Source organism: Canis lupus, chromosome 15, assembly GCF_011100685.1.
Source record: "Canis lupus familiaris isolate Mischka breed German Shepherd chromosome 15, alternate assembly UU_Cfam_GSD_1.0, whole genome shotgun sequence".
NCBI lineage: Eukaryota > Metazoa > Chordata > Mammalia > Carnivora > Canidae > Canis > Canis lupus.
Genome location: NC_049236.1, coordinates 8,737,670 through 8,761,265, shown reverse-complemented (window position 1 = coordinate 8,761,265; position 23,596 = coordinate 8,737,670). Strand labels below are relative to the sequence as shown.

General features: G+C 43.5%; 1 protein-coding gene and 1 pseudogene across 1 annotated transcript; both read right to left on the bottom strand.

The window, feature by feature from the left end:
* Positions 1 to 1,026: 1,026 nt before the first annotated feature.
* On the bottom strand, positions 1,027 to 13,064 carry COA7 (cytochrome c oxidase assembly factor 7). The gene is made up of 3 exons (XM_038557998.1): positions 12,894 to 13,064; positions 10,313 to 10,453; positions 1,027 to 2,297 (listed from the first exon to the last, which is right to left on the bottom strand). The coding sequence occupies exons 1-3, from the start codon at positions 12,997 to 12,999 to the stop codon at positions 1,849 to 1,851; spliced, it is 696 nt and encodes a 231-aa protein (XP_038413926.1). The 5' UTR covers positions 13,000 to 13,064; the 3' UTR covers positions 1,027 to 1,848.
* LOC102153531 lies at positions 2,856 to 7,383 on the bottom strand (annotated as a pseudogene).
* Positions 13,065 to 23,596: the final 10,532 nt, after the last annotated feature.

Genomic DNA, 23,596 nt, shown 5'->3' with positions numbered 1-23,596 from the left:
TGTCTTTTAGGTTCATCCAAGTTATAGCATGTGTCAGATTTTCCTTCCTTTTAAGGCCAAGTGATATTTCATTGTATGTATAAACATACTGTTTATCCACTCACCCACTGATAGACCTTTGGATTGCTTCTGCCTTTTGGCAATTGTGAATGCTGCTATGAACATAGGTGTACCCATAAATGGAATTGTTGGGTCCTATGGCCATTCTATGTTTAATTTTTTGAGGAACCACTATATTGTTTCCCATAGTGGCTATATGTTTTTACACTCCCACCAACAATGTATAAGGTTCTAATTTCTCCCCATCTTTGCCAATGCTTGTCTTTTAAAAATATATATATACACATGTAACAGCCATCCTGACAGGTGTGGGGTAATTATCTCATTGTGCTTTTGATTTGCATTTCCCTAATTAGTAGTGATGCTGAGCATCATGTTTATTGGCTTACAGAGATTATTTTAAACATTACACAAAAGCTACTTCACATTTAAAACATAAACTTTTTATTTTTTTTATTTTTATTTTTTAAAGATTTTTGTTTATTTATTTATAGAGACACAGAGAGAGAATGAAAGGCAGAGACACAGGCAGAGGGAGAAGCAGGCTCCATGCAGAGAGCCTGATGCGGGACTCGATCCAGGGTCTCCAGGATCACGCCCCAGGCTGCAGGCGGCACCAAACCGCTGCGCCACCGGGTCTGCCCATAAACTCACTTTTTAAAACTTCTTGTCCGCTCCTGGGAAAGTCCCTCTCTTCTACCAACTTGAGAAGCTGGCAGGCTGTGCTTACAAACCTTCATCCACACAGCAAGCCCTTCTTCCTAGGACAGCTGCACAACTGGAAGCCGGGGAAATACTAGGTGGTGAGATCAGACTTGTTATTGCAGGAAAATGACAAGATCGCCCCCTAGTGACATGTTAGGACGTTAATTTAAAAAGCAAATGTTTAAAAGAAAAAGCAGAACCATGAAGAACATAATCTCCACCCTATCCAGAATCTGGAGAGAAACTAATAACACAGAAGACTAATCGATCAAAATAGTTTATTCACAGCGACAGTTAAAAAGGCTCAGTTCCAAGGGACAAAATGTGTCACAAAACCCTTACTTACAAATCCCTAGTGGAAGCTGCCTTGGGAATCATCCGCTCCTTCAGGTTGATGAGCAATGCCAGGGAAGTGGACTGGAGATGCCGTCAACTGCAAATTGCAAAACTAAGGGAAGGCTTGTATTTCATCCTCTTTGGCAATCCTGACACAAACTACCGCTAACTTTTATGTTGCACATCCCTCCCAATCTCTATGAATTTGCTGAGGATCTGACTAAAGGCAAAAAGGAAGCCGACACCAATGATTACAGAAGCCAGAGGGTGGCAGTCGTGACTATTTGACTTGTTCTTAGCGCCTCAAGCCCTCTATTATGTAAATCAAGATACTTTGATTTTCAAGCCCTCTCAACTAAAATAATAATACTAACATCTGATTCCCTCAGGCACCAGTAGCTGCTGATTTTTCCAACTTCCGGCTTTTTTTCTCCCCTCCATACCCCCTACAATCTCCATGGCTCTCTAGGTTGCTGTTTCTCACTGAGCTGTAAGACTTTGAGAGTGAAAATCCCATAAATGTGTGTGTCTTCACAGAACACAACGGAGAAAAAGCATACTAACTGAAATAAACATTTTAGGCTACAACCCAGTAGGTGACACTCTGGGGCAATGGGTCTTCTGTAACCAGAGCTACTGACATTAAGTCCCAAGTCTTCCTGCTCCAGCAGGTTAACCTTCAAGGGCTGCAGGAGACATAGGAGGTGCCAGCCTCAAGCGGTCTGTTGCCTAGAAATATAGCCCACACTACCCAAAGGTCAAAGGCTGGACATTTTTCTGCTGTTCTTTGTGCAGCTGCCGGGCCCGATCTTTTAGTACCTCGGCCTTGGCCTCATCTTTATCTACACCATCCCCTAGCCTGTACATGCGGCTGGCATTGGCACAGGCCCAGACGTGGCCCAGGTCACAGGCTTTCATTGAGTATTTACATGCCAGGCCCATGTCCTTGGGAAAGCCAGGGGCACCCTGCAGGAACATGGCACTGAGATTGAAGCAGCTGGAGGCATAGTGGCCTTCACAGGCCCTTGTGTAGTAGTCTCTAGCCTTCTCCAGGTCAGGCTGGCCGTCCTCATTGACCTGTCCATCATGTGCCAGGAGACCGACATTGTGACATGCCTCCACAGACTTCTTTCCAGGCTTCTCACATGCCATCAGAAAGCAAGTGGAGGCAGCTTTCAGGTCCTGGGTTAGTCCACCTGGGGGGAAGGAAAGGGGAAAAGAAAATAAACACAAGCCAGGGCAGAACCTGAATGTCTCAGGCCAAAGTTAGAGAATAATTGCTGAATAAAGTTCATATATTTTGAGCTAAGGCAGCACGAAAGGAAGGTGGCCCAGTATGATGCACAAACGTTCCAGTTCCTTTAGCCTTGGAATTTTTTGTTCAAATGATATCTTCTGAGACAGGATATCCCTAAAGGAGGTAAAAAGGAGATTATAATAGCTACCTCATGGGTTACAGCAAGAACATGTGATGTTATAAGCACTTTGCTCAATGTTCGTTAATTTCAATGTATAATGAATACAAATTATTTGCCAACTACTGTATTAGGTTCTGGACAATAAACAGACACTGTCCTTAGCCTCGCGCATCTTATAGTCTAATGAAACAGATATTTAACAACCACACAATGTATGATTTTTTTTTTTTAATTTATTTATTCATGAGAGACAGAGAGAGGCAGAGACACAGGCAGAGGGAGAAGCAGGCTCCATGCAGGGAGCCCGACGTGGAACTACAACCCGGGACTCCAGGATCGCGCCCTGGGCCAAAGGCCAAAGGCAGGAGCTAAACTGCTGAGCCACCGAGGGATCCCCTCAGAGGTAGTTTCTGGCACATTTTGATCTTCTTCCTCTACAGAAAAATACTTCTCAATCAAGCTTAATGAAGCTTTGCATACAACTCATTGTCATTGTTTTGTAGAGCTATAATTTTGTTCAAACCACCACATTCTTCAATCATTACACTAAGTTTCTCAATCTCACCTAGTTTCTTAGCAGCTTGAAAGATATCTAAATGGGCAGCCTGGGTGGCTCAGTGGTTGTATAGTTGGTCACAGCCCATACAGCTTCCTTTTGTGCCTTTTTTTTTAAAACAAAATATTTTGTTTACTTATTTTAGAGAGAAAGAAAGTGAGTTAGGGGAGAGGGAGAGAATCCCAAGTGGAGTCCATGCTAAATGTGGAGCCCCATTTGAGATCTGATCTGATGACCCTGAGATCACGACCTGAGCCAAAACCAAGAGATAGCCACCCAGGGGCTCCTTCCTTTTGTGTCTTAAAGTCTTCCTTAGAATGCCAATGAGAAATGGAATTAATCCTTGATTCACAACTTACTGTGTCTGGTCCTAGAAGCCAGATGTCATCTTTCACACCGTCCACATTGCTTTCTTCTGAGTATTAGTTTGGGGACGCATTACAAGCTGGGAAAGATGGCAAGTGCTCCAACACCTATTACAACACAAGTCTGTTCATCTGTCCCAGTGATAATACTTCCTATGGCTTTTAGTGCAGAGGTCACAATTAGCAATTTAGGAGCTCCTCGAAGCTTCACATGTTAGGGCACAACTCCTCTTTTCACAACCGTTTCAATCTGTTCATTTGGACCATGAGTACGGTAAGAAATGGTTCTAACATTAGTATCTGCTAATACTTCTGGGTCACTACAATGCAGGAGATGAACTAAAGTAGGAAGAATTTGCTCAATAGCATCTAGAGAAGTGCAGGATCCTTGCTGCAACAAAAATTTGAAAGTATCCAGATAAGCTTTTCTAAGTAACCACATGCTAAAGATGACATATCAGGAACTGCAAGAAGGGCCAAGAGTGGGTCAAATGCAACATATTTGATAACCAAGTCTCAGAAAACTGAACTATTTCGTACAATGTTTCCTAGAGCTCATACAGCTTGTTCACTTATGTGAGCAAGGGAAGATGTCAATGGAGAAATGAATGCTAGGATAGCACCTCTATCTACCACAGCCGTGGTCTGTCTGATATCCCAGAAGCAATGTCAGTGAGGGCTCAAGCAGATTCAATTGAATGGGACTATGAACAGTTCTGCCCCAAAAGGATGCAAATTTTAGAATCAAACCAGCCCAGATTATGTCTATATGGGCTGCGTTTCCCCAGAAAGCAGTTTCTTAGCATCTTGAGTAGCCTGCAGGTGGCTTTCCAAATTGTTGCTATTTATTGTCTTTGACAATGTTATCAACAGACCAATTTACAATGCCTGGTTGTTATAGTTTTCCTGCAGTGGAGAAGTAGCATTATCAAGAAATGAACTTACATTTCTTTTTCAGCAAAGTCTTCCTTCTTAGCTTTTCTCAGGTCCCCCTTAACTTCTACTAAGCAACGCCTCATTTTTATACTGTCTTCCCCCTTGTTCTTGAATCTGTTAAGGTGGGCAGCTGGTGAATTGGGACTGTTGTTGGTAGACTTGGTTATGACACAATGGGAGAAAGGCCAGCTCAGACTTCCACAGAAAGTATAGGCTGTGGGTTGGCTGCCTTCAAACACATCCACTATAGCTCAGTACCAAGAGGTGTCCATGGTTTATATTCTTAAAAGTCATTTTAGTTGCCTTATGGAAAGAGGATCAGGGATTTGCATTAATCTCCTAACTGTAATCCAAGGAGGAGAGGAGAGTGGCTTGCCTAAGAATGGTAAGAGGACATATAAAAAATAGTGAAAGAGAATAAAGGGGAAAGGAGAGAAAATGAGTGAAAATATCAGTGAGGGTGACAACATGAGAGACACCTAACTCTGGGAAACGAACAAGGGGTGGTGGAAAGGGAGGTGGGTGGGGGAATGGGGTGACTGGGTGATGGGCACTGAGGGGGGGCCTTGACAGGATGAGCACTGGGTGATATGCTATATGTTGGCAAATTGAACTCCAATAAAAAAAAATGGTAAGAGAGGGAGAGAGATAGGACAGATTTGAGACATATTTTGGCGATAAGCTGGCCCTGAGCTATTAGGTAGAGAGAGATAACACTTGCTAAGGGTATCTCTTGGAAGATAATAGGGACATAATATATTGGGGGTGGGGGAGAAGAAAACAATTAAGAATTCCATATTTGGGGGCCGCCCAGGTAGCTCAGTGGTTTACCGCCACGTTCAGCCCAGGGCCTGATCCTGGAGACCCAGGATTGAGTCCCATGTCGGGCTCATTGCATGGAGCCTGCTTCTCCCTCTGCCTGTGTCTCTGCCTTTCTCTCTCTCTCTCTCATGAATAAATAAAATCTTAAAAAAAAAAAAAAAAAAAAAAAAGAATTCCATATTTGATTTGTTAAGTTTGAGATGCCAATGAGAACTCCAAGTAGGAATGTCTAATAAACATCAGCTATGAGCAGTCTGAAGCATATAAGAATGATCTAGATTAAAGATTTGTTTGCATTATCATCAACTTAATCTGAACTTTCATCTTGTCCTCTAAAGTAATTCCACTTTTTAGAAGAGCAAATAGAGGACTTTTTTTTTCTTTGAGAGAAAGAGAGAGACAGCACACACGAGCAGCAGGGCGAGGTGCAGAGGGAGACAGAGAGAACCCCAAGAGGCTCTATGCCCAACGCAGAGCCCGACATGGGGCTTGATCCCACAACCCCCAGATCATGACCTGGGCCAAAACCAAGAGTCAGATGTCCAAACGACTGAGCCACCAGGCACCCCCAAATTGAGGGTTCTTAATCAAATAGAAGAGAAACAAAAATCATCCATTGTTAGTACCACCTAAAGATTACCACTACTTCATTTTTGGTGTATTTCCTCTTAGCTATGTACTTTGGTTTTGCTTTTTTGTTTTGTTTTAAATAATCTCTACACCCAACACAGGGCTTGAACCCACAATCCCAAGATGAGGGTCCCATGCTCTACCAACGGAGCCACCCACGCACCCCAATTTGGTCTTGTTTTCACAGGTAACCATGAGCCTTCTTCACTCCCTGTTAGAAACCCTTCTTAATTTCTGTTTTATTGGCTGCATAATATTTCCTCAAAGAATTGTGTGTCAGAGTTTACTATTTCTTTTCATAGGACATTTAGATTGCTTCAAAAAATAGTTCAAGGCTGATTTCATGTATGAAAACATTTGGCTAAAACATTCCTTAGGTATGTACACCCTAGGTATACAATCCAAAGTAACTTTTGCAGCAACCAAACTGTCAGACCTGTTCACATTGATAGAATGTTTTACAATTTTTTTTAAAGATTTTACTTATTTTTTTGAGAGACAGAGGGAGAGAGCACAGCAGGGGGAGGGGCAGAGGAAAAGGGAGAACAAGTAAACAAGTAAACTCCCTCTTTGAGGGCAGAGCCCAACTCTGACTCTGAGATCATGTTGTTAGTGGAAGTCAGATGATTAACCAACTGAGCCACCCAGAACGTTTTACAATTTAACAAAGCAGCCACATCTGTTCTCATTTGATGTTCAGAAAGAAAGGTATGAGCAGACTAAATTACCCTAATTTTGTCAACAAAGGATTTGTGGCTCAGGGAAGGAAAATGTCTTGCTTGATGTTACACCTTCTAAAAGTGGGTTCTTTGGCCTCAGACTCTTTCCCTTACCCCGAGCTACCTTAGTAACCAGTCTGTGTCAAGAAAAGACACTAGGTGGGGTTTTTTTTTGTTGTTTTTTTTTTAAGGAAAAGAAGGCAAAAGCAAAAAGAGTGGAAAATTTTTGGATCAGAACTAGGCAGAGGAAGTCAACAGTTTTGTCATTTATTTACTTATTTATTTATAAAATATTTATTTATTTATTTTAGACACAGAAAGAGAGAGTGGGCAGGGAGGAGGACAGGCAGAGGGAGAGAGAATCCCAAGTAGGCCCCACATACAGTACAGAGCTCGACATGGGGCTTGATCCCACAACCTGGAGATCATGACCTAAGCTAAAACCAAGAGTTGGATGCCCAACTGACTAAGCCACCACATGGGAGAGAGAAACCTAAGCAGACTCCATGCTAAGCATGAAGCCCAACATGGGGCTCAATCCTGTGACCCAGGAGATCACGACCTGAGCCAAAATCAAGAGTCTGCACCACCCAGGAGTTCCTTATTTTCTTATTTTTTAAATATTTAAATATTTGCGAGAGAACATGCATGAGTGGGGGCAAGTGGCAGAGGAGAATGACAGAGGAAAGAGAATCAAGTAAACTCCCCACTGAGCGTGGCGCCTGACATGGGGCTTGATCTCACAACCCTGAGATCATGACCTGGGCCAAAATCAAGAGTCAGATGCTTAAGCAAGTAAGCCACCCAGGTGCCTCACAGTTTTGGCTTTTAGACATGTCAGGGTCCAAGATTTGCTAAACAGCACTCCTAAAGGGCTTAAGTAGCAAAGATCAGCTACAGAATCTTCTGTGACTGCTATGGTTTGAATAGCTAGAGAAATTTATTTAAGAAAGTCAGTTTAACAGGATTAACTACCAATCTCTAAACACTCTGTGTTCTTTCACCTTGACACAGTCTCTGCCTGAGACGACTCTATTCCACCTCCACCAAACTCCACTCTGTCCTTCAAGTCTCAGTTTCAATGCTGCCTATGCCTACTCTGTGACAGTACCCCCTGCATCAGCACTGAACCCCCACAGGACTGTATGTGTCTCTTTGAAGATGCTTATCAAGCTTTCCCAGGTGTAACAGGTATTGGTGTCCTTTCCTGCTCCTGGTCCATATCTAATTCATTGTTTCATTGAAGGTAGTAACAGTGTGCTCAATAAAGGAACATTTAAGAAGGAAAAAAGTCTTCAATGTACAACCAGTAATCACATAAAGTTGTCTTATAAGAGAAAATCACTGTAAAGCCACTTTTGTTTTCCCTACTTCAGTGAGGAACTCAAAGTCCTTGTAAGAAATACTGTAAAATATGGTATAAACATTACTTTTAGAAAGGCAGGGAGGGGGGTGGGGAGGCCTGGCTGGCTCAGTCACAGAGCATGTGACTCTTGATCTCATTTTTGTGAATTTGAGCCCCAAGTTGGGTGTGGAGATTAAAAAAAAAAAAAAAAAAAAAAAAAAGGAATAAAGACAAAAAGAACCCAATACTTTACCAAGACACAAATCCAGACACTTAATAGCTAGAATATTTTTGGTTTTGCATGCTGTATCATATAGGTGAGTTCACGCCATATATATAAATTTGTATTTGGCTTTCTTCACTAAAAAAATATATATATCATATTTCATAAGTTTTTCCCCATAGCTACAAAAATTCTCTAGGAACATTTTTTAATGGGCTAAATAACATTCCTTCCAGTGGACATAACATAATTTAATGAAGCTACTACTGTTGGCACACAGGTTTTGGGTTTTTTTAAATCATTAATATAATGCAGTTATGTATTACTTGTAAATTGTAAGTCAATGAAAATAAAATTTTGCTAGATAAGTAAGACCAGGGCATCTTTCCACATTGACCTAAGCTGATGGCAGACACTTAACTGACTGAGCCACCCAAGGGCCCCTTTAAGATTTATATATATATATATATATATATATATATATATATATTTATTTATTTATTTATTTGAGAGAAAGAGTGCATGTACGCAAGTCAGGGGAGGGGCAGAGGGAGAGAGAATTCCAAGCAGACTCTCCACTGAGTGTGGAGCCGCACATGGGACTCCATCTCACAACCCATGAGATCATGACTTCAGCTGAAATCACAAGGTGGATGCTTAACTGACCGAGCTACCCAGATGTCCCTCACATTAACTTTTATTTGCATTTTCAGTCATTTCCTTAGGATAGGATACTAGCAGAACTACTAGGTCAAAAAAATGTATCTCTGCTCCATCAAGGGAAGCTGATATTCCTGTTAATGCTAAACTTCAAAATAGAGACTACCATAGATCCCACATCTTATGTGAAGGCAGGAATAGTTCACACAACTCTAGAGAATTAAAACAACACACTCTTCATGAAGTTCTCACTGAATATCCTCCTAACCAGGCTTCGCTGGGCACTGGGAACAAGTGATAATTCTCAAGAAGCTCATACTATAGTGACCAAAAAAATAGCTGCCTGTCAAAGATCATATTTCCTATTTGTGGTGTTTTTGTAATATGCCCATAAGTTCTTTGATATCCCTTCCTTCAAGAGGTAGGATGTTAGTTCTCTATTAGTGTGAGCTAGACTTACTGATTCACTTCTAACAAACAGACTGTGATAGAAATGAAAAACATGTGACTTCTAAGGGTAGGTCATAAAAGACACTCTGGATTCTATCATGCTCTCTCTTTTGGATCACTCACTATGGAAGAAACCAGATGCTGTGCCATAATGACACACAAGCAGCCAACAGAGAGGTCCCTCTCATAAGGAACTGAGGTCTCCCGATAATAGTTGGAAAGGCTTTTTCCTAACAAGCTATGTGACTGAACCATCTTAGAATTGGAAACTCCAGGGATGTCTGGTGTCTCAGTGGTTACGTGCCCACCTTCAGCTCAGGGCGTGATCCTGGAGACCCGGGATGGAGTCCCACATCGGGCTCCCTGCATGGAGTCTGCTTCTCCCGCTGCCTGTGTCCCTCCTCCCTCCCTCCCTCCCTCTGTCTCTCATGAATAAATAAATAAAAATCTTAAAAAAAAAAAAAAAAAGAATTGGAAACTCCAGGTCCAGTCAAACCTTCAAATGACTATAGCTCTAGCTCCCTGGTTAATGTCTTAACTGCAACCTCATTAGAGACCTGAGGCATATAGGTAAGCCAAGCCCAAATTCCTCACCTATAGAAACTATGTGAAATAAGTTTGTTGGAATAAGTTCTTATTTAGTGATAATTTAAACTCACTACTCCAGTGATAACTGCAATTAGGGCATGAGGCGAAATGATAAGATGGTAGTGAAATAATGATTGGTCCCTTCCTCTGTGCCAGGCACATGCTGGTGCCTTTATCTGCATTACCTTATTTAATCCTCACACCAGCCCTATGAAGCACGTGGTATTTTTCTCCATCTTACATGTGATATAACGGAGGCACAGTTAAAGCGACTGGCTCAATGTCCTACTACTGTTAATAGCGTTCCCCAAGGTCTGCCTGACTTGGAAGGCTGTGCTCTTCCCTCTATCCCTCTGTAGAACTGTCCAAATCTTCCTATAACGTGCTTCTCCAGGGCCTGTGAGGACCCTTCTGAGAAGAGGGCACAGTATGAAGAACAGGATGTGATGCCAGCATTACTATCCATGATAATGACCAAAGAAAGCAGGCGCCTCCTTACCTTTCCCCGTCACATAATAGGCCCCCAGTTTGTAGCAGCTATCGCTGTGTTTGTTCTCTTCACAGTTGAACTTCAGCACCTTGGCAGCCTCCTCAAAATTCTTCTGGATCCCTTCCAAATAGTCCACCAGGCGATAGCATCCTGTGAGGAAAAAGCAAGAGCTGCTCTTCATGTCTGGTGCTGCTGCACAGCAGTGGGGAGGGCTGAGGTGTGGCAGGCCAGAGTGTGTCTTTCATTTAGGACCAGCCTCTGTTCTCCTGAGGTGTGGCAAGGTGATCTCACCACAAAGAATGCAAGTGGTGTCCAGCTATTCCTACAAATGGTGTCATCTGCCCTCAGCCAGGGACTGAACCACATACAAGCTGGAGTGACCACGGCTGCTCTATTGGCTCTGCCACTCACCAGCCACTGTGGTGGAGCCCTTCTGTTCCCTGTCACCCAAGGCCAAAGACTCAGACTTCCATGATTGAAACTTTGCTGCCTTTGGTTGGGGCTTCCCAGGAAGTTCAGCAATAAAACACTGGAAACCAAAATGGTCTATGGGCTAGTCCCTGTTGTAGCAAGAAAGGGGTGCTATACTCCTCAGCCAGGCTGAGAATGAGAAGTCCAAAGACAGACTAGGAATAGAAGCTACTAAAAGAGTTAGAAACAGACTCTCTTTGGCAGTCTCTAGTCCCAGTGAGCCTCCTCCCAATATCTCTCCCCTCTGTCTCTGTTCCTTCTTCTTCATCTCAAATAATACTCATCTCATTCACTTTCATTCAACAAATGTTTGAGCATCTATGTGCAACTGCGTACCTTACACTGTTGTAGATGCTAGGAATAGTCACTTGCTTTCCTAAAAATTACATTCTACAGGAGGGGGAAGAAATAAGTAAATAGGTGAGCAAGATAGATTTATTTTTTTAAGACGCATTTCAACAGTAATAAACGTTATATGATTGAAATAAACAGGATAAGATAGTTTGTTGTGCACGCTGGGGGAATAATTACCATAAACTGGGCAATCAAGGAGGGCCTAAGGACCATGTGTAAGTTTAAATGTGAATAACAAGAATGAACTAGCTATTTAAAGATAATGAAATGGAAGGGGGCAGAAAGTCTCAGGCACAAGAAACAATAAATTAAAAGGCCTCAAAGAGGGAATAAACTTAGTACAAATACGGAATAATGTGGATGGAGATGGAAACGGGTAGGAAATGAGAGAGGGACGCTGGGGTGGCTCCGTGGTTGAGCTTCTGCCTTCAGTTCAGGGTGTGATCCTGGGGTTCTAGGATCGAGTCCCGCATTGGGCTCCCTGCGTGGAGCCTGCTTCTTCCTCTGCCTTTCTTTCTTCCTCTGCCTGTGCCTCTCTCTCTGTCTCTCAGGTATAAATAAATAAAATATTAAAAAAAAAAAAAAAAAAGGAAATGAGGAGAGAAAGGCAGGGACCAGGGCATTGTGGAACACAGGAAGGACTTAGGATTTTATTGCAGGTCAAAGGCAAACCACTGGAGGGTTTTAAGAAGAGCAGTGATATGATTCAATTTGCATTTTAAAAGGTCATTCCAGCGTATGTTTGTATATGTCAGGATGAAAATGGAACAAAATGCTGGAGGGGGTACACTCTGCACTGACAACAACAAACGGGCTGTCTTGTCATTTAAACATCGAATAAGATAGCATTTAATAGGACAGATGAAAATGTAACTATCAGTTTGAGGGTAGAGAACAGATTTTTAGGGAGTGAGCATGCAAACAGTCGGGTTAGGCAGCTATCTCAGTAATTCTGGGGAGCGTCAGGAAGGCTTCAAAGGATAGCAGCTACAGGAACTGCAGCCTCCCGAACGCGCTGCAGCCCTCCTCCCCGCGGCCCTACTCAGCGCACTCTCCTGCGGGCGGCACCACGTGGCTCAGCGGGTTAGCGCCGCCTGCAGCCCAGGGCTGACCCTGGAGACCCGGGATCGAGTCCCACGTCGGGCTCCCTGCGTGGAGCCTGCTTCTCCCTCTGCCTGTGTCTCTGCCTCTCTCTCTCTCTCTGGGTCTCATGAATAAATAAATAAAATCTTAAAAAAAAAAAAAAAACACCTAAGGCTCTCCACTGCCTACACAATGAAATCTAAGTGCCTTACCTGATACACTGCAGCCCGGGTTCCCTCTTCAACCTTCTTTCTAACGGCAGCCTTCGGCAGCACCTGGAAGGCAGCCATCTCCTCTCCCGCCCTGGCCTCCACTCAGCCGACCTCGTCTGCGCCCCCGGCCCCCGCTCCCCGCCCTCGCCCACAAGTCCTTCCCCGCTGTCCTGCTCCTAGGGACTCCCACTCTTCCCAGGACCGAGCCACCCTGGCTCAGCCATCGCACTGCACAACAACCCTGGTCAGTCTGTCAGCATCAAGAAATAGCTACATCCTAATCTAGAAAACAGGCTGCAGGCTATCAGAAGGGAAGGCCAGTGCCATGTTTTCCCCGTATAAAAATGAAGTAGGAAGGAGAAAACCAGCTAAAGGTACTGGCCGCTCTGGGCGGCCTCTATGGGCGTCCCAGCCACCGACACACGCAAGTCCCTCCCCACGTGTCCGCAGCCCGCGCCGGCGGCACTCACCGTCGGGGTCCTTCTCGCGGTAGCACTGGTAGTTGCACTCCACCTCCATGTTCTCCAGGAAGGACTTCACCTGCTCCTCGTCCTGGAAGTCCACCACGCCCGCCATGGCCCCTGCGCGCCGGCCGAGCTCAGCCCGCCGCTCCGCACGCCCGCCGCGCGGTCACGTGAGCAGCGGGGCGGGGCGGGGCCGGGGCGGGGGCGGGGCCGGGGCGGGGCGGGGGCGGGGCCGGGGCGGGGGCGGGGCGTGCCGCCGAGTGCGCGGGCGGCTCAGCCAATCCCGAAGCGGGAGCGCGGCAGACCTAACGTGGAAGACCTTCGGCCGCCGCCTCTCTTGCTACTCTCCCTCCTTCCCTCAAACCGGCGACAGCCTTCCTGCAGGACTACTTCTGCGCCACCTTTGCGCCCTTAATGATTTTCTGTCTGCAGTCATTTATTTCTTCATTCATTCCTTTGTTGGATGATCTCTGTGCCTGCTGGGTGCCTCACCGTCCCTGGTCCCAGTAACACAACAGCCAGGAAGTAGTACCTGCCTTTAAAGAGCTTGCGGTTTGGTAGGAAGACATTTGTTTATTCATTCAGCAAGCATTCTGAGCAACTACTCTGGGCCAGGTGTGGTTGCAGAAACCAATATTTGTAAGTCTGTTCTAGTGCAATGAAATGAGAAGTCTGGTTCATCTGTGCGTTCCTCTCAGGTCTACCCCCCCATCCTCCCGTCCCCAACCTGAACGACCTAAGAAAGGAATGGCTGTGGGGAGATGATGACCGCAGCACGGCAGCTGCAGAGGTTGTAATGATTCTGTTACAATAGCAAACGCTTAAACCGTGTTGAACTTTGTTCCAGATTCTATTCTAAGATACAAAGTCCAATTCAATTCTCACTATGACCCTCATTGTGACACTACTGAGTAGGGATTCTTATTATCTTCCTTTTAAAAAAGATTATTTATTTATTCATTCATGTGAGACAGAGAGAGAGAGAGGCAGAGACCCAGGCAGAGGCAGAAGCAGACTCCATGCAGGGACCCCGACGCAGGACTCGATCCCGGGACTCCAGGATCGCGCCCTGGGCCAAAGGCGGGTGCTAAACCACTGAGCCACCCAGGGATCCCCGAGGATAGACAGATCTTAATAAGAATTCATGTCCCCCTGCACCCCAATGTTTATAGCAGCAATGACCACAATAGCCAAACTGTGGAAGGAGCCTCGGTGTCCATCGAAAGATGAATGGATAAAGAAGATGTGGTTTATGTATACAATGGAATATTACTCAGCCATTAGAAACGACAAATACCCACCATTTGCTTAGACGTGGATGGAACTGGAGGGTATTATGCTGAGTGAAGTAAGTTAATCGGAGAAGGACAAACATATGGTTTCATTCATTCGGGGAATATAAAAAATAGTGAAAGGGAATAAAGGCGAAAGGAGAGAAAATGAGTGGGAAATATCAGTGAAGGAGACATAACATGAGAGACTCCTAACTCTGGGAAAGGAACAAGGGGTAGTGGAAAGTGAGGTTGGGCGGGGGGTTGGAGTGACTGGGTAACAGGCACTGAGGAGGGCACTTGGCGGGATGAGCACTGGGTGTTATACTATATGTTGGCAAATCGAACTCCAATAAAAAAAAATATACAAAAAAAAAGAATTCATGTCCCCTGTTTACTAAATTGTGACCTTGAACCAATCACAATTATGAGCCTGATTTCTCTTCTGTAAATGAAAATCTCTTGTGGTTGTCAATAGGACTAAAAGTTCATCTATGCAGTTGTGCTTAGCAGAGTGCCTGGCTCAGAGTCATTCCTGTTTCCAAAATGTTTCTTGTCATGCCCATAATGGCATGAAAGTCTGTGTCCTCCGTGACACTGTGCACTCTGTATCCCTTTTGCCAGTCACAGGGTCAAGAATAGGGCAAAGTGGGGCTGACTTGATTGGTTAAGTGTCTGTCTTTGAACATGAGAAACTCCTAACTCTGGGAAACGAACTAGAGCTGGTGGAAGGGGAGGAGGGCAGGGGGTGGGGGTGACTGGGTGGTGGGCACTGCGGGGGGCACTTGACGGGATGAGCACTGGATGTTATTCTGTATATTGGCAAATTGAACACCAATAAAAAAATAAATTTATTATTTAAAAAAAAAGTCTCTGTCTTTACCTCAAGTCATGATTCCAGGGTCCTAGGATAGAGCCTGCATTGGGCTCCCCTGCTCACCAGGGAGTCTGCTTCTCCTTCTCCGTCTGCCCCTACTATATACCCCCACTTGTGCTCTCTCTCTCTCAAATAACTAAGTAAATACATAAATATTAAGGAAAAAAAACCCAACAAGCCAAACAAACAAAGAATAGAGCAAAGCTTGGTGAGGGTGATGTAGATAGCCAAATTTAGAGAGGGACAGGCCACAAATGTGCACATTTACTTTTTAAATTAATTATTCAAGTAATACCTGAATACGTGCTTATTGTGAATTAATCTCATATTTTTCATCTAATATTCCTTTTCATTAAGCATGATATAGCTTGTAGACATTGTTTAGACTGTTACAGAGAAATAGAAGGTCAGAGAAATTAAGTTATTTACTTGAACACATAGTGAGAGGACTAGAAGGAGAAACCAGCTGCTCTCTTAGAATCCTAGAGTTCACAATAACCATCCTGGATCTTGGAGGGAGGAATTGAAGAGCATTATAGCACTCAACTCCTGACTCCGGAGCTAGAGTCAACTATTATTAATTGATCATTAATTATGAGTTTAGTGCTTTAGGTTCATTATCTCATTTATTCTTCATTCATTCAACAAAAGTTCCCTGGATGCTTAAAAACATGCACCTCTTGGAAAAGGGAAAACACTGGTCAATAAACGTGATGAGATGCTCCTCCTAATGATTAAAGGATGGTAATCATTTTTTATCTCTTCAGTCAACAAAGATTGGCATCCTGTGTTTGAAAGAATGCAGAGACAGGTGTGCCTTCAGCACAGGTCATGATCTCAGAGTCTCAGGATTGGGTTGGAGCCACATTCACTCCTTGCTCAGTGGGGAGTCTGCTTCTCCCTCTGCTGCTCACCCCATCATGCTCTCGCTCCCTCTCATATAAATAAATAAAATCTTTAAAAAAAAACAAAACCTAAATGGCTTTTTTTTTTAGATTTTATTTATTTATTCATGATAGTTACACAGAGAGAGATAGAGAGGCAGAGACACAGGCAGAGGGAGAAGCAGGCTCCATGCAGGGAGCCCGATGTGGGATTCGATCCCAGGTCTCCAGGATCGCGCCCCGGGCCAAAGGCAGGCCCCAAACCACTGCGCCACCCAGGGATCCCCTAAATGGCTTTGAAAGAAAAAAGAATGTTGAGAAATGGGCTTTCTAATATATTATTGGTGGGAATGTAAATTGATGCCTCCTCTTTAGAGAGCAATTTGGTAATATTTATTAATGTTTTAATGTCTTTTATATGCTTTTGGGGGTGGGAGAAAAATTTGCAAGCCTATCCCACAATGACTTGCATCCTGAACATATAGAGAATTCTTACAACTCAACAATAAGAAGGGAATGGTTTTAAAAATGGGCAAAGTGGGCAGCGCCCGGTGGCTCAGTGGTTTAGCGCCGCCTTCAGCCCAGGGTGGGATCCTGGAGACCCGGAATCGAGTCCCACATCAGGCTCCCTGCATGGAGCCTGCTTCTCCCTCTGCCTGTGTCTCTGCCTCTCTCTATATATGTCTCTCATGCATAAATAAATAAAATATTTTAAAAAATAAAAAATAATAAGAATGGGCAAAGTATTTGAGTAGATGTTTTACCAAAGACATAAGGATAGACAAGAAGCACACAAAAAGACATCCAGCATGTGAAAATGCAAAGAAAAATCCACACAGATATATCACTGCACAACTATTAGAATGGCTATAATAAACAAAATAATACCAAGTGTTGATGAGAATGTTTAAAAACTGGAACCCTTATATACATTTCTGGTGGGAATGCAAAATTCTGTAACCACTTCCTTTTTTGTTTGCTTGCTTGCATTTTATTTTATTGTGGTAAGTACATTTATTTTTTTTTTATTTTTTTTAAAATTTTGTCGTAATTTTTTATTTATTTGTGATAGTCACACACAGAGAGAGAGAGGCAGAGAGACATAGGCAGAGGGAGAAGCAGGCTCCATGCACCGGGAGCCCAATGTGGGATTCGATCCCGGGTCTCCAGGATCGCGCCCTGGGCCAAAGGCAGGCTCTAAACCGCTGCGCCACCCAGGGTTCCCGATTGTGGTAAGTACATTTAACATGATATCTACTCTCAACAAATTTTTAAGTATACAATACATTAATGTCGACTGTCAGTACAATGTGCAGTGTTGTAAAACAGATTCCTAGAGCCTATTCATCTTGCTTAACAGAAACTATATACCCTTGATTAGTAATTCCCTATTTCCCCTTCTCCCTAGCCCCTGGCAACCACCATTCTGCAATTTGAGTCTAAGAATTTGACTGTTTTAGATAACTCATAGGAGTGGACTTACTCGGTACTTGTCTTTCTGTCACTGGCTCATTTCACTTAGCACAATGTCCTCAAGTTGTTTGCTTTTTTTTTTTTTTTTTTTTAATTGGCTCCACACCCAGCATGGAACCCAATACACAGCTTGAACTCATGACCCTGAGATCAAGACCTGAGCTGAGATCAAGAGGGACGCTTAACCGACTGAGCCACCCAGGTGCCCCTGTCCTTAAGTTTTATCCATGTTGTAGCATATTGAAGAGTTTCATTATTTTAAAAGTCTGGATAGTATTCCAGTGTGTTTTATCTGTCCACCTGTCAAAGACATTTAATTTACATTGTTCCACATCTTGGTTACCGTGAATAGTGCTGTAATGAGCATGAGGAGGCTAATATCTCTTCAAGATGCTGATCTCAACTCTTTTGGATAAATAGCCAGAAGTGGGATTGATAGATCATAGGGTAATTCTATTTTTAATTTTTTAAAAAGATATTATTTGTTCATGAGAGACACACACACACACAGAGGCAGAGACATAAGCAGAGGGAGAAGCAGGCTCTTTGAGGATTAGGGGTTAATCACCAGGATTAACTTTATCAGATATGGGGTTTGTAAACATTCCTCCCTATTCCATAGATTACCTTTTCATTCTGTTGATTTCTTTGCATTGCAGATATTTTTAAAAACTTATTTTAAGTAATTTCTATGTCCAAAGTGGGGCTCAAACTCATGACTGAGATCAAGAGTCCCATGCTCTTGCTTTTTTTTTTTTTAAGAAAAAAAAAGTTTAAAAAAAAGAGTCCCATGCTCTACAGACTGAGCCAGCCAAGTGCCCCAGTGCAATTTCTAGTGTGATGTACTAGATTATTTTTTTTTGTTGACTGTGCTTTTGATGTTAAAATGTGCATATATTTTTGACCTAGAAATTCAACTTCTAAGAATGTATCCTATAGAAATTCCTACACAAGTAAATATTTGCTACAGTTTTTGTTGTTGCCACTGTTGTTACAATAGAAATAACATATCCAAGATTAGGGGATTTGAATTCAATGTAGACATTAAAAAGAATGAAATAGATCTATTTCAACATTGAAAGATGTTCAAGTGCATTGTTAAGCAAAACCCAAAACATTTTATAGTATAACAATTTTTTGTTGTTTAAAAAATAACCTTCTGTAGGTTCACAGAAAAAAAAAAAATCCGAGGGAAGATACCCTGAACTGTTAATAGTTTTTTTTTTTCCGTATTTTTTTATTGGAGTTCGATTTGCCAACATAGAGCATAACACCCAGTGCTCATCCCGCCAAGTGCCCCCTCAGTGCCCGTCACCCAGTCACCCCAACCACCCGCCCACCTCCCCTTCCACCACCCCTTTGAACTGTTAATAGTTAGCTAAGAGCTGGAAAGGAGGACGGGAATAATGTACAGGGAACTTCCAGTGTTTGTATTCCATCTTTATTTTTATTATAATGATATACTACGTTTGTAAGCAAACAAAATAATAAAAGCGTTTTTTTAAAGACTCGATGTCTTCCCTAGGCATGTTCGCAGTCTTATGGGTCATTTCAGGATAAGCACTAATATATCTATTCTATAAACGAGGTCCAGAGAAATAGAGCGCTTTCTTCAAGGTCGTGCAGCCCGCCAGGCCTTCCGCGCCCCTCGGCGAGCAGGGCGGCCGCGCGGTTCGGTGAAGGCCGGGGCTGGGGCTCTAGCGTGCACAGGTCCCGGGCAGCTGCGCCGGGGGGCGGGGGGGCGGGTAGGAGGCTGGGGGGCTGGGGTGGTTCCCCGGGTCACTCCGGCACCAGTGCTCCGTCCTCTGCGGGTCTCCTGCGGACCCTTAGCAGGTGATAGTGAGCCGTGGAGGCGTCTTGACCTTCCTGCTGTGGCCAGTCAATCCCCTAAGCCCGTCCCGCATTGTCCACAGCGCTCCCAGCCTCCCTCCCCCCCGAAATCAGGAAAAAGCAGTGACAGGTGGCAACCCTGCTCAGACTCCGCGTTTCAGCGGTGAGTACATGTCACAGAGTCCCCGCCTGACCTGCCGGGCCTCGGGCCTCCAGCCAGAGCAATGCAGTCGGAAATAGGATTCAATGCAACCTCTACTTCCTTGCCTGTCTTTGGGGCGCCCCCACTGTGCTTCAAGCTGGAAAGGCTCCTGCGGAGAGCTGGGGTCCAGACGGAGGAAGGGGCTTGGCTCAGGGCACAGAGCAAGTTAATAACATTGGCATGGACTGTTCCTCCAGGGAAGCAAATTGGATGGTAACCTTTCTAACCTTATCGTCACCTCCTCCTGACAAATATCCTCTCTCTTCCCTGCCTCAGAGTTCCTCTGTGTTTTTTGCCTGTGTATCATCATCTGCAGCAGCAAGGTTTATCAAGAATGATATGGACAGGGCATCTGGGTGGCTCAGTAGATTAAGCGCCTGCCTTGGGCTCAGGTCATCATCCCTGCATCAGTCCCTGCATCACTCCCTGCTTAGTGGGGAGCCTGTTTCTCCCTCTCCCTCTGCTACCCCCGCAGCTTGTGCTCTCTCTTTATTTTTTTTTAATATTTTATTTATTTATTCATGGGAGAAACAGAGAGAGAGAGAGGCAGAGAAACGGGCAGAGGGAGAAGCAGGCTCCATGCAGGGAGCCCGATTCCGGACTCGATTCCGGGTCTCCAGGATCACGACCTGAGCTGAACGCGGCGCCAAACCGCTGCGCCACCGGAGCTGCCCCTCTCTCTCTCTTTCGATGTCAAATAAATAAAATATTTTTAAAAATAAAAATAAAAGAAACTGTTTATTTAAAAAAACGATAAGGACTTTGGAATCACACTACCTTGGAATCCCACACTTGCTGTGGGAACTTGGAGAAGTTGTGTCACTTTTCGGCCCTCATTTTCCTCATCTGCCACTGGATATTAACCTCTACTTGATTTACCTGATAGGAATAAATAACTTGGGAGGCAGTTTGGAATAGAGCAGTGGTTTTCCAAATATGGTTCCTGAACCAGCAGCATCAGCATCATCTGAAAATCTGTTAGAAATGAATATTCTCTGGCCTCACCCCTGATCTACTGCGTCAGAAACTTTGGGGCCTGGCGATCTGTGGTTTAACAAATTCACCAGGTGACTCTGATGCATGCTACAGTTTGACAACCACTGATATACGAAGGGTAAAATCTGTTTGGATTGGACAATTCTGAGTTCTTCTAGAAGTGTCCCAGTTTTCAAACATTATATGGTCTCATTCATTTGGGGAATATAAAAAAATGGTGAAAGGGAATAAAGGGGAAAGGAGAGACAATGAGTGGGAAATATCAGAGAGGAAGACAGAACATGAGAGACTCCTAACTGGGAAACGAACACGGGGTGGTGGAAAGATGGGCCGGGGTTGGGGTGACTGGGTGACAGTCACTGAGGTTGAGCACTGGGTGTTATGCTATATGTTCGCATCATTTCTTTTTTTTTTTTTTTTTTTTTTTTTTTTTTGTTCGCATCATTTCTACTACTGTTCTTCTACTTCTGCATATTGAACTCCAATAAAAAATATACAAAAAGAATTTTAAAAAGGAAATTAAATTTAAAAAAAGTGTCCTAGTTTTGCCTTTTACTATTTGAGAGGCCTTAAGCAAAGCATTTTACCTACTTGCTCCTTAGTTTACTCATCTGTGAAATGGGACTAATAGTTGTATTTACATAACAGGGTTGTTTATTCATTTATTTAACACAATTTTTTGAGTGCCATTATGTGACAATGACTTTTCTAGGTTCTAGGGATACATCAGTAGATGAAACAGACAAAAATTCCTGCCCTCATGGGGTATACATTTTAATGAGACTTTTGAGGATTAAGATAATTATGATAATGGTGTATAAAGCTTAGTACAAAACTGTACATATTAAACACTCAGCAAATGGCAGCTATTAGTAATGATGGGGAAAGGGCTTGTAAACAGTGAAATGCTCTATTAGATGAAGCTGTGAGGTCTCTGAGACTTGTCTGACTCATACCTCTGCCATCAGAATCTAACATAAGGCCTGGTGCAGGTTAGGGCTTAGTAAGAATGTGATAAATGTACTCACAGAAGTCAGAGATTAATTAATTAATATTAATTATAATTATTAATATTGATATCTCTCTTGCCTGAATGAATGCCTTTCCTATATAATCCATCTTTAGAGCTGACAGCTCAACAATAAGCCACACTCTCCAAGAAGCCTTCTCCCCCTACATTTATGTATTTCACTTTTTCCAGTCGTGTTCACATGTTGTGGTGGGTCTGAAATATGGCTGGTGTATGATAAATCTGTGTTAAATGAATGAATGAGTGCACTGTTCTTCTACTTCTGCAGTATTTGGCCTTGGCTAAGTCCATTTTCTTTTCAGATCCTCATTCTTGTCTGTAAGATGAGACTCCCAATCCCAACTCCTGCACGATACCGGTGACAGACCAACTGTAATTCTGAAGTTTTAAGGATGCTTCATACAACCACAAAAGTGCTATCTCCTTATCTTATCTTTCAGGAAGAATTGCCAAACACAGTACAAAGAGATAATGTAAGTATATCTCTTTGCAAACCTTAAAACAATGTAAAAATTAAGTAAGATATCTATGTCTAATCATATAATCTACAATCTATATAATTTATAGGTTGGAGATTATTCAAAATCCTCCCTACTGAAAGTGTGATCTGAAAGTAGGGAGGATTATGCTAAATCCTTCAGTAGGAAGGATTATTTATTCTAAATCCTTCCTACCGAAAGGTCGGCAGCATTTGAGATCTTGGTAGAAATGCAGCCTCTTGGGTCCCACTCAGACCTACTAAACCAGAATCTGTGTTTTAACAAGATCCTCGAGTTAGATGCACAATAAAGTTTAAGAAGCACTGCTTTAAGTCAGACTCATAGGACACATGCCCTGAAAAGACTTTGAAGATCATCTTTAAACTCCTTCATTTTACAGATGAACACACGGGAGCTCAGCAATGATAGGGACTTGTCTTTCTAAAAGGCAGATCTAACCATGTCACCCTCATGTTGGAAACCAATGACTCCACCACATGTCTAACTCAGCATTCAAGGCCCTATCATCTGGCCCCTTCTTACTCTCTACTTGACAATTCCCCACCTATAGTAGACAAACCAATCACTCTCACCTACTACCTTTTTCTATCCTCAGGCTGTTTTCTCTGTGTGGGTTGCTCTTCCCACTTCTCTCTAGCCCCAGCTCATACTATAACACCAGCTCAGACAGAGACCCCTCTTGTCTCTATTTAGGATGCCTTTCTAACCTTCACTGGCTGACACTGGGCTGTGGTTAGCCAGTTATCTCCCCCACTTCCTGAAGCACTATGGCCATATGCATTTTACCAGACTGTGAGCTCCTTAAGGATAGGAACTGGGTCTCAGGTTCCAGCACAGAGTCAGGCACTTTGTAAGAGCTCAATGTATCCCCTGTGACAAATGATTTGTAACATGTCTTCCAAGTCTAACTTTTTGCATTTTTAGACCGCGATTTCCCAGAGAGTGAGGGCTTAATATTCTTTTCTCTTTTTTTTTTTAATTTTTATTTATTTATGATAGTCACAGAGAGAGAGAGAGAGGCAGAGACACAGGCAGAGATATTTATGATAGTCACAGAGAGAGAGAGAGAGAGGGAGAAGCAGGCTCCATGCACCGGAAGCCTGACGTGGGATTCGATCCTGGGTCTCCGGGATCGCGCCCTGGGCCAAAGGCAGGCGCCAAACCGCTGCGCCACCCAGGGATCCCTCTTTTCTCTTCTTTCTCCATCTCACTCATGAGGCTCCATGCGTCTCAGTCCAGCAGGCACTTGTCCACTACCCAGACTCACTGGTTCGGCTGTTGTGATTGTAGCTGTTCCCATACTGTGTCCCGGACCTGGCTCATGGCAGCGTGCTTAGGGAAGTCCAAACGACCCAATACCAAAAGTAGGGAAGGGGCAGGGTTTCAGGGTAAATCATCTCAAGCCTGGGCTAAGATTTAGTGCCTTCTGTGCAAGCTCAGAAGATTTTAGGCTGTGACCCCAAAAGTCTATTCCTGAGGTCTTCTGTCCCTACATAAGAATTGACAAGTCCAAAAAAAATAATAATAATAATTGACAAGTCCTTGGGACATGTTGACGATTGAATAAATGAATGAATGGGTAAATTAATCTGGACTTCTAAATGTAACTGAATGCTGACTGCCAGAAAAAAGCTGTTGTGCCGGAA

Excerpts from the sequence above, each read along its gene's own strand:
- COA7 (XM_038557998.1), bottom strand. The coding sequence starts at position 12,999 with ATGGCGGGCGTGGTGGACTTCCAGGACGAGGAGCAGGTGAAGTCCTTC. Across the intron at positions 10,454-12,893 it reads CCGCGAGAAGGACCCCGACG|GATGCTATCGCCTGGTGGAC; the intron begins GTGAGTGCCGCC and ends TTTTCCTCACAG. Across the intron at positions 2,298-10,312 it reads CTATTATGTGACGGGGAAAG|GTGGACTAACCCAGGACCTG; the intron begins GTAAGGAGGCGC and ends CCTTCCCCCCAG.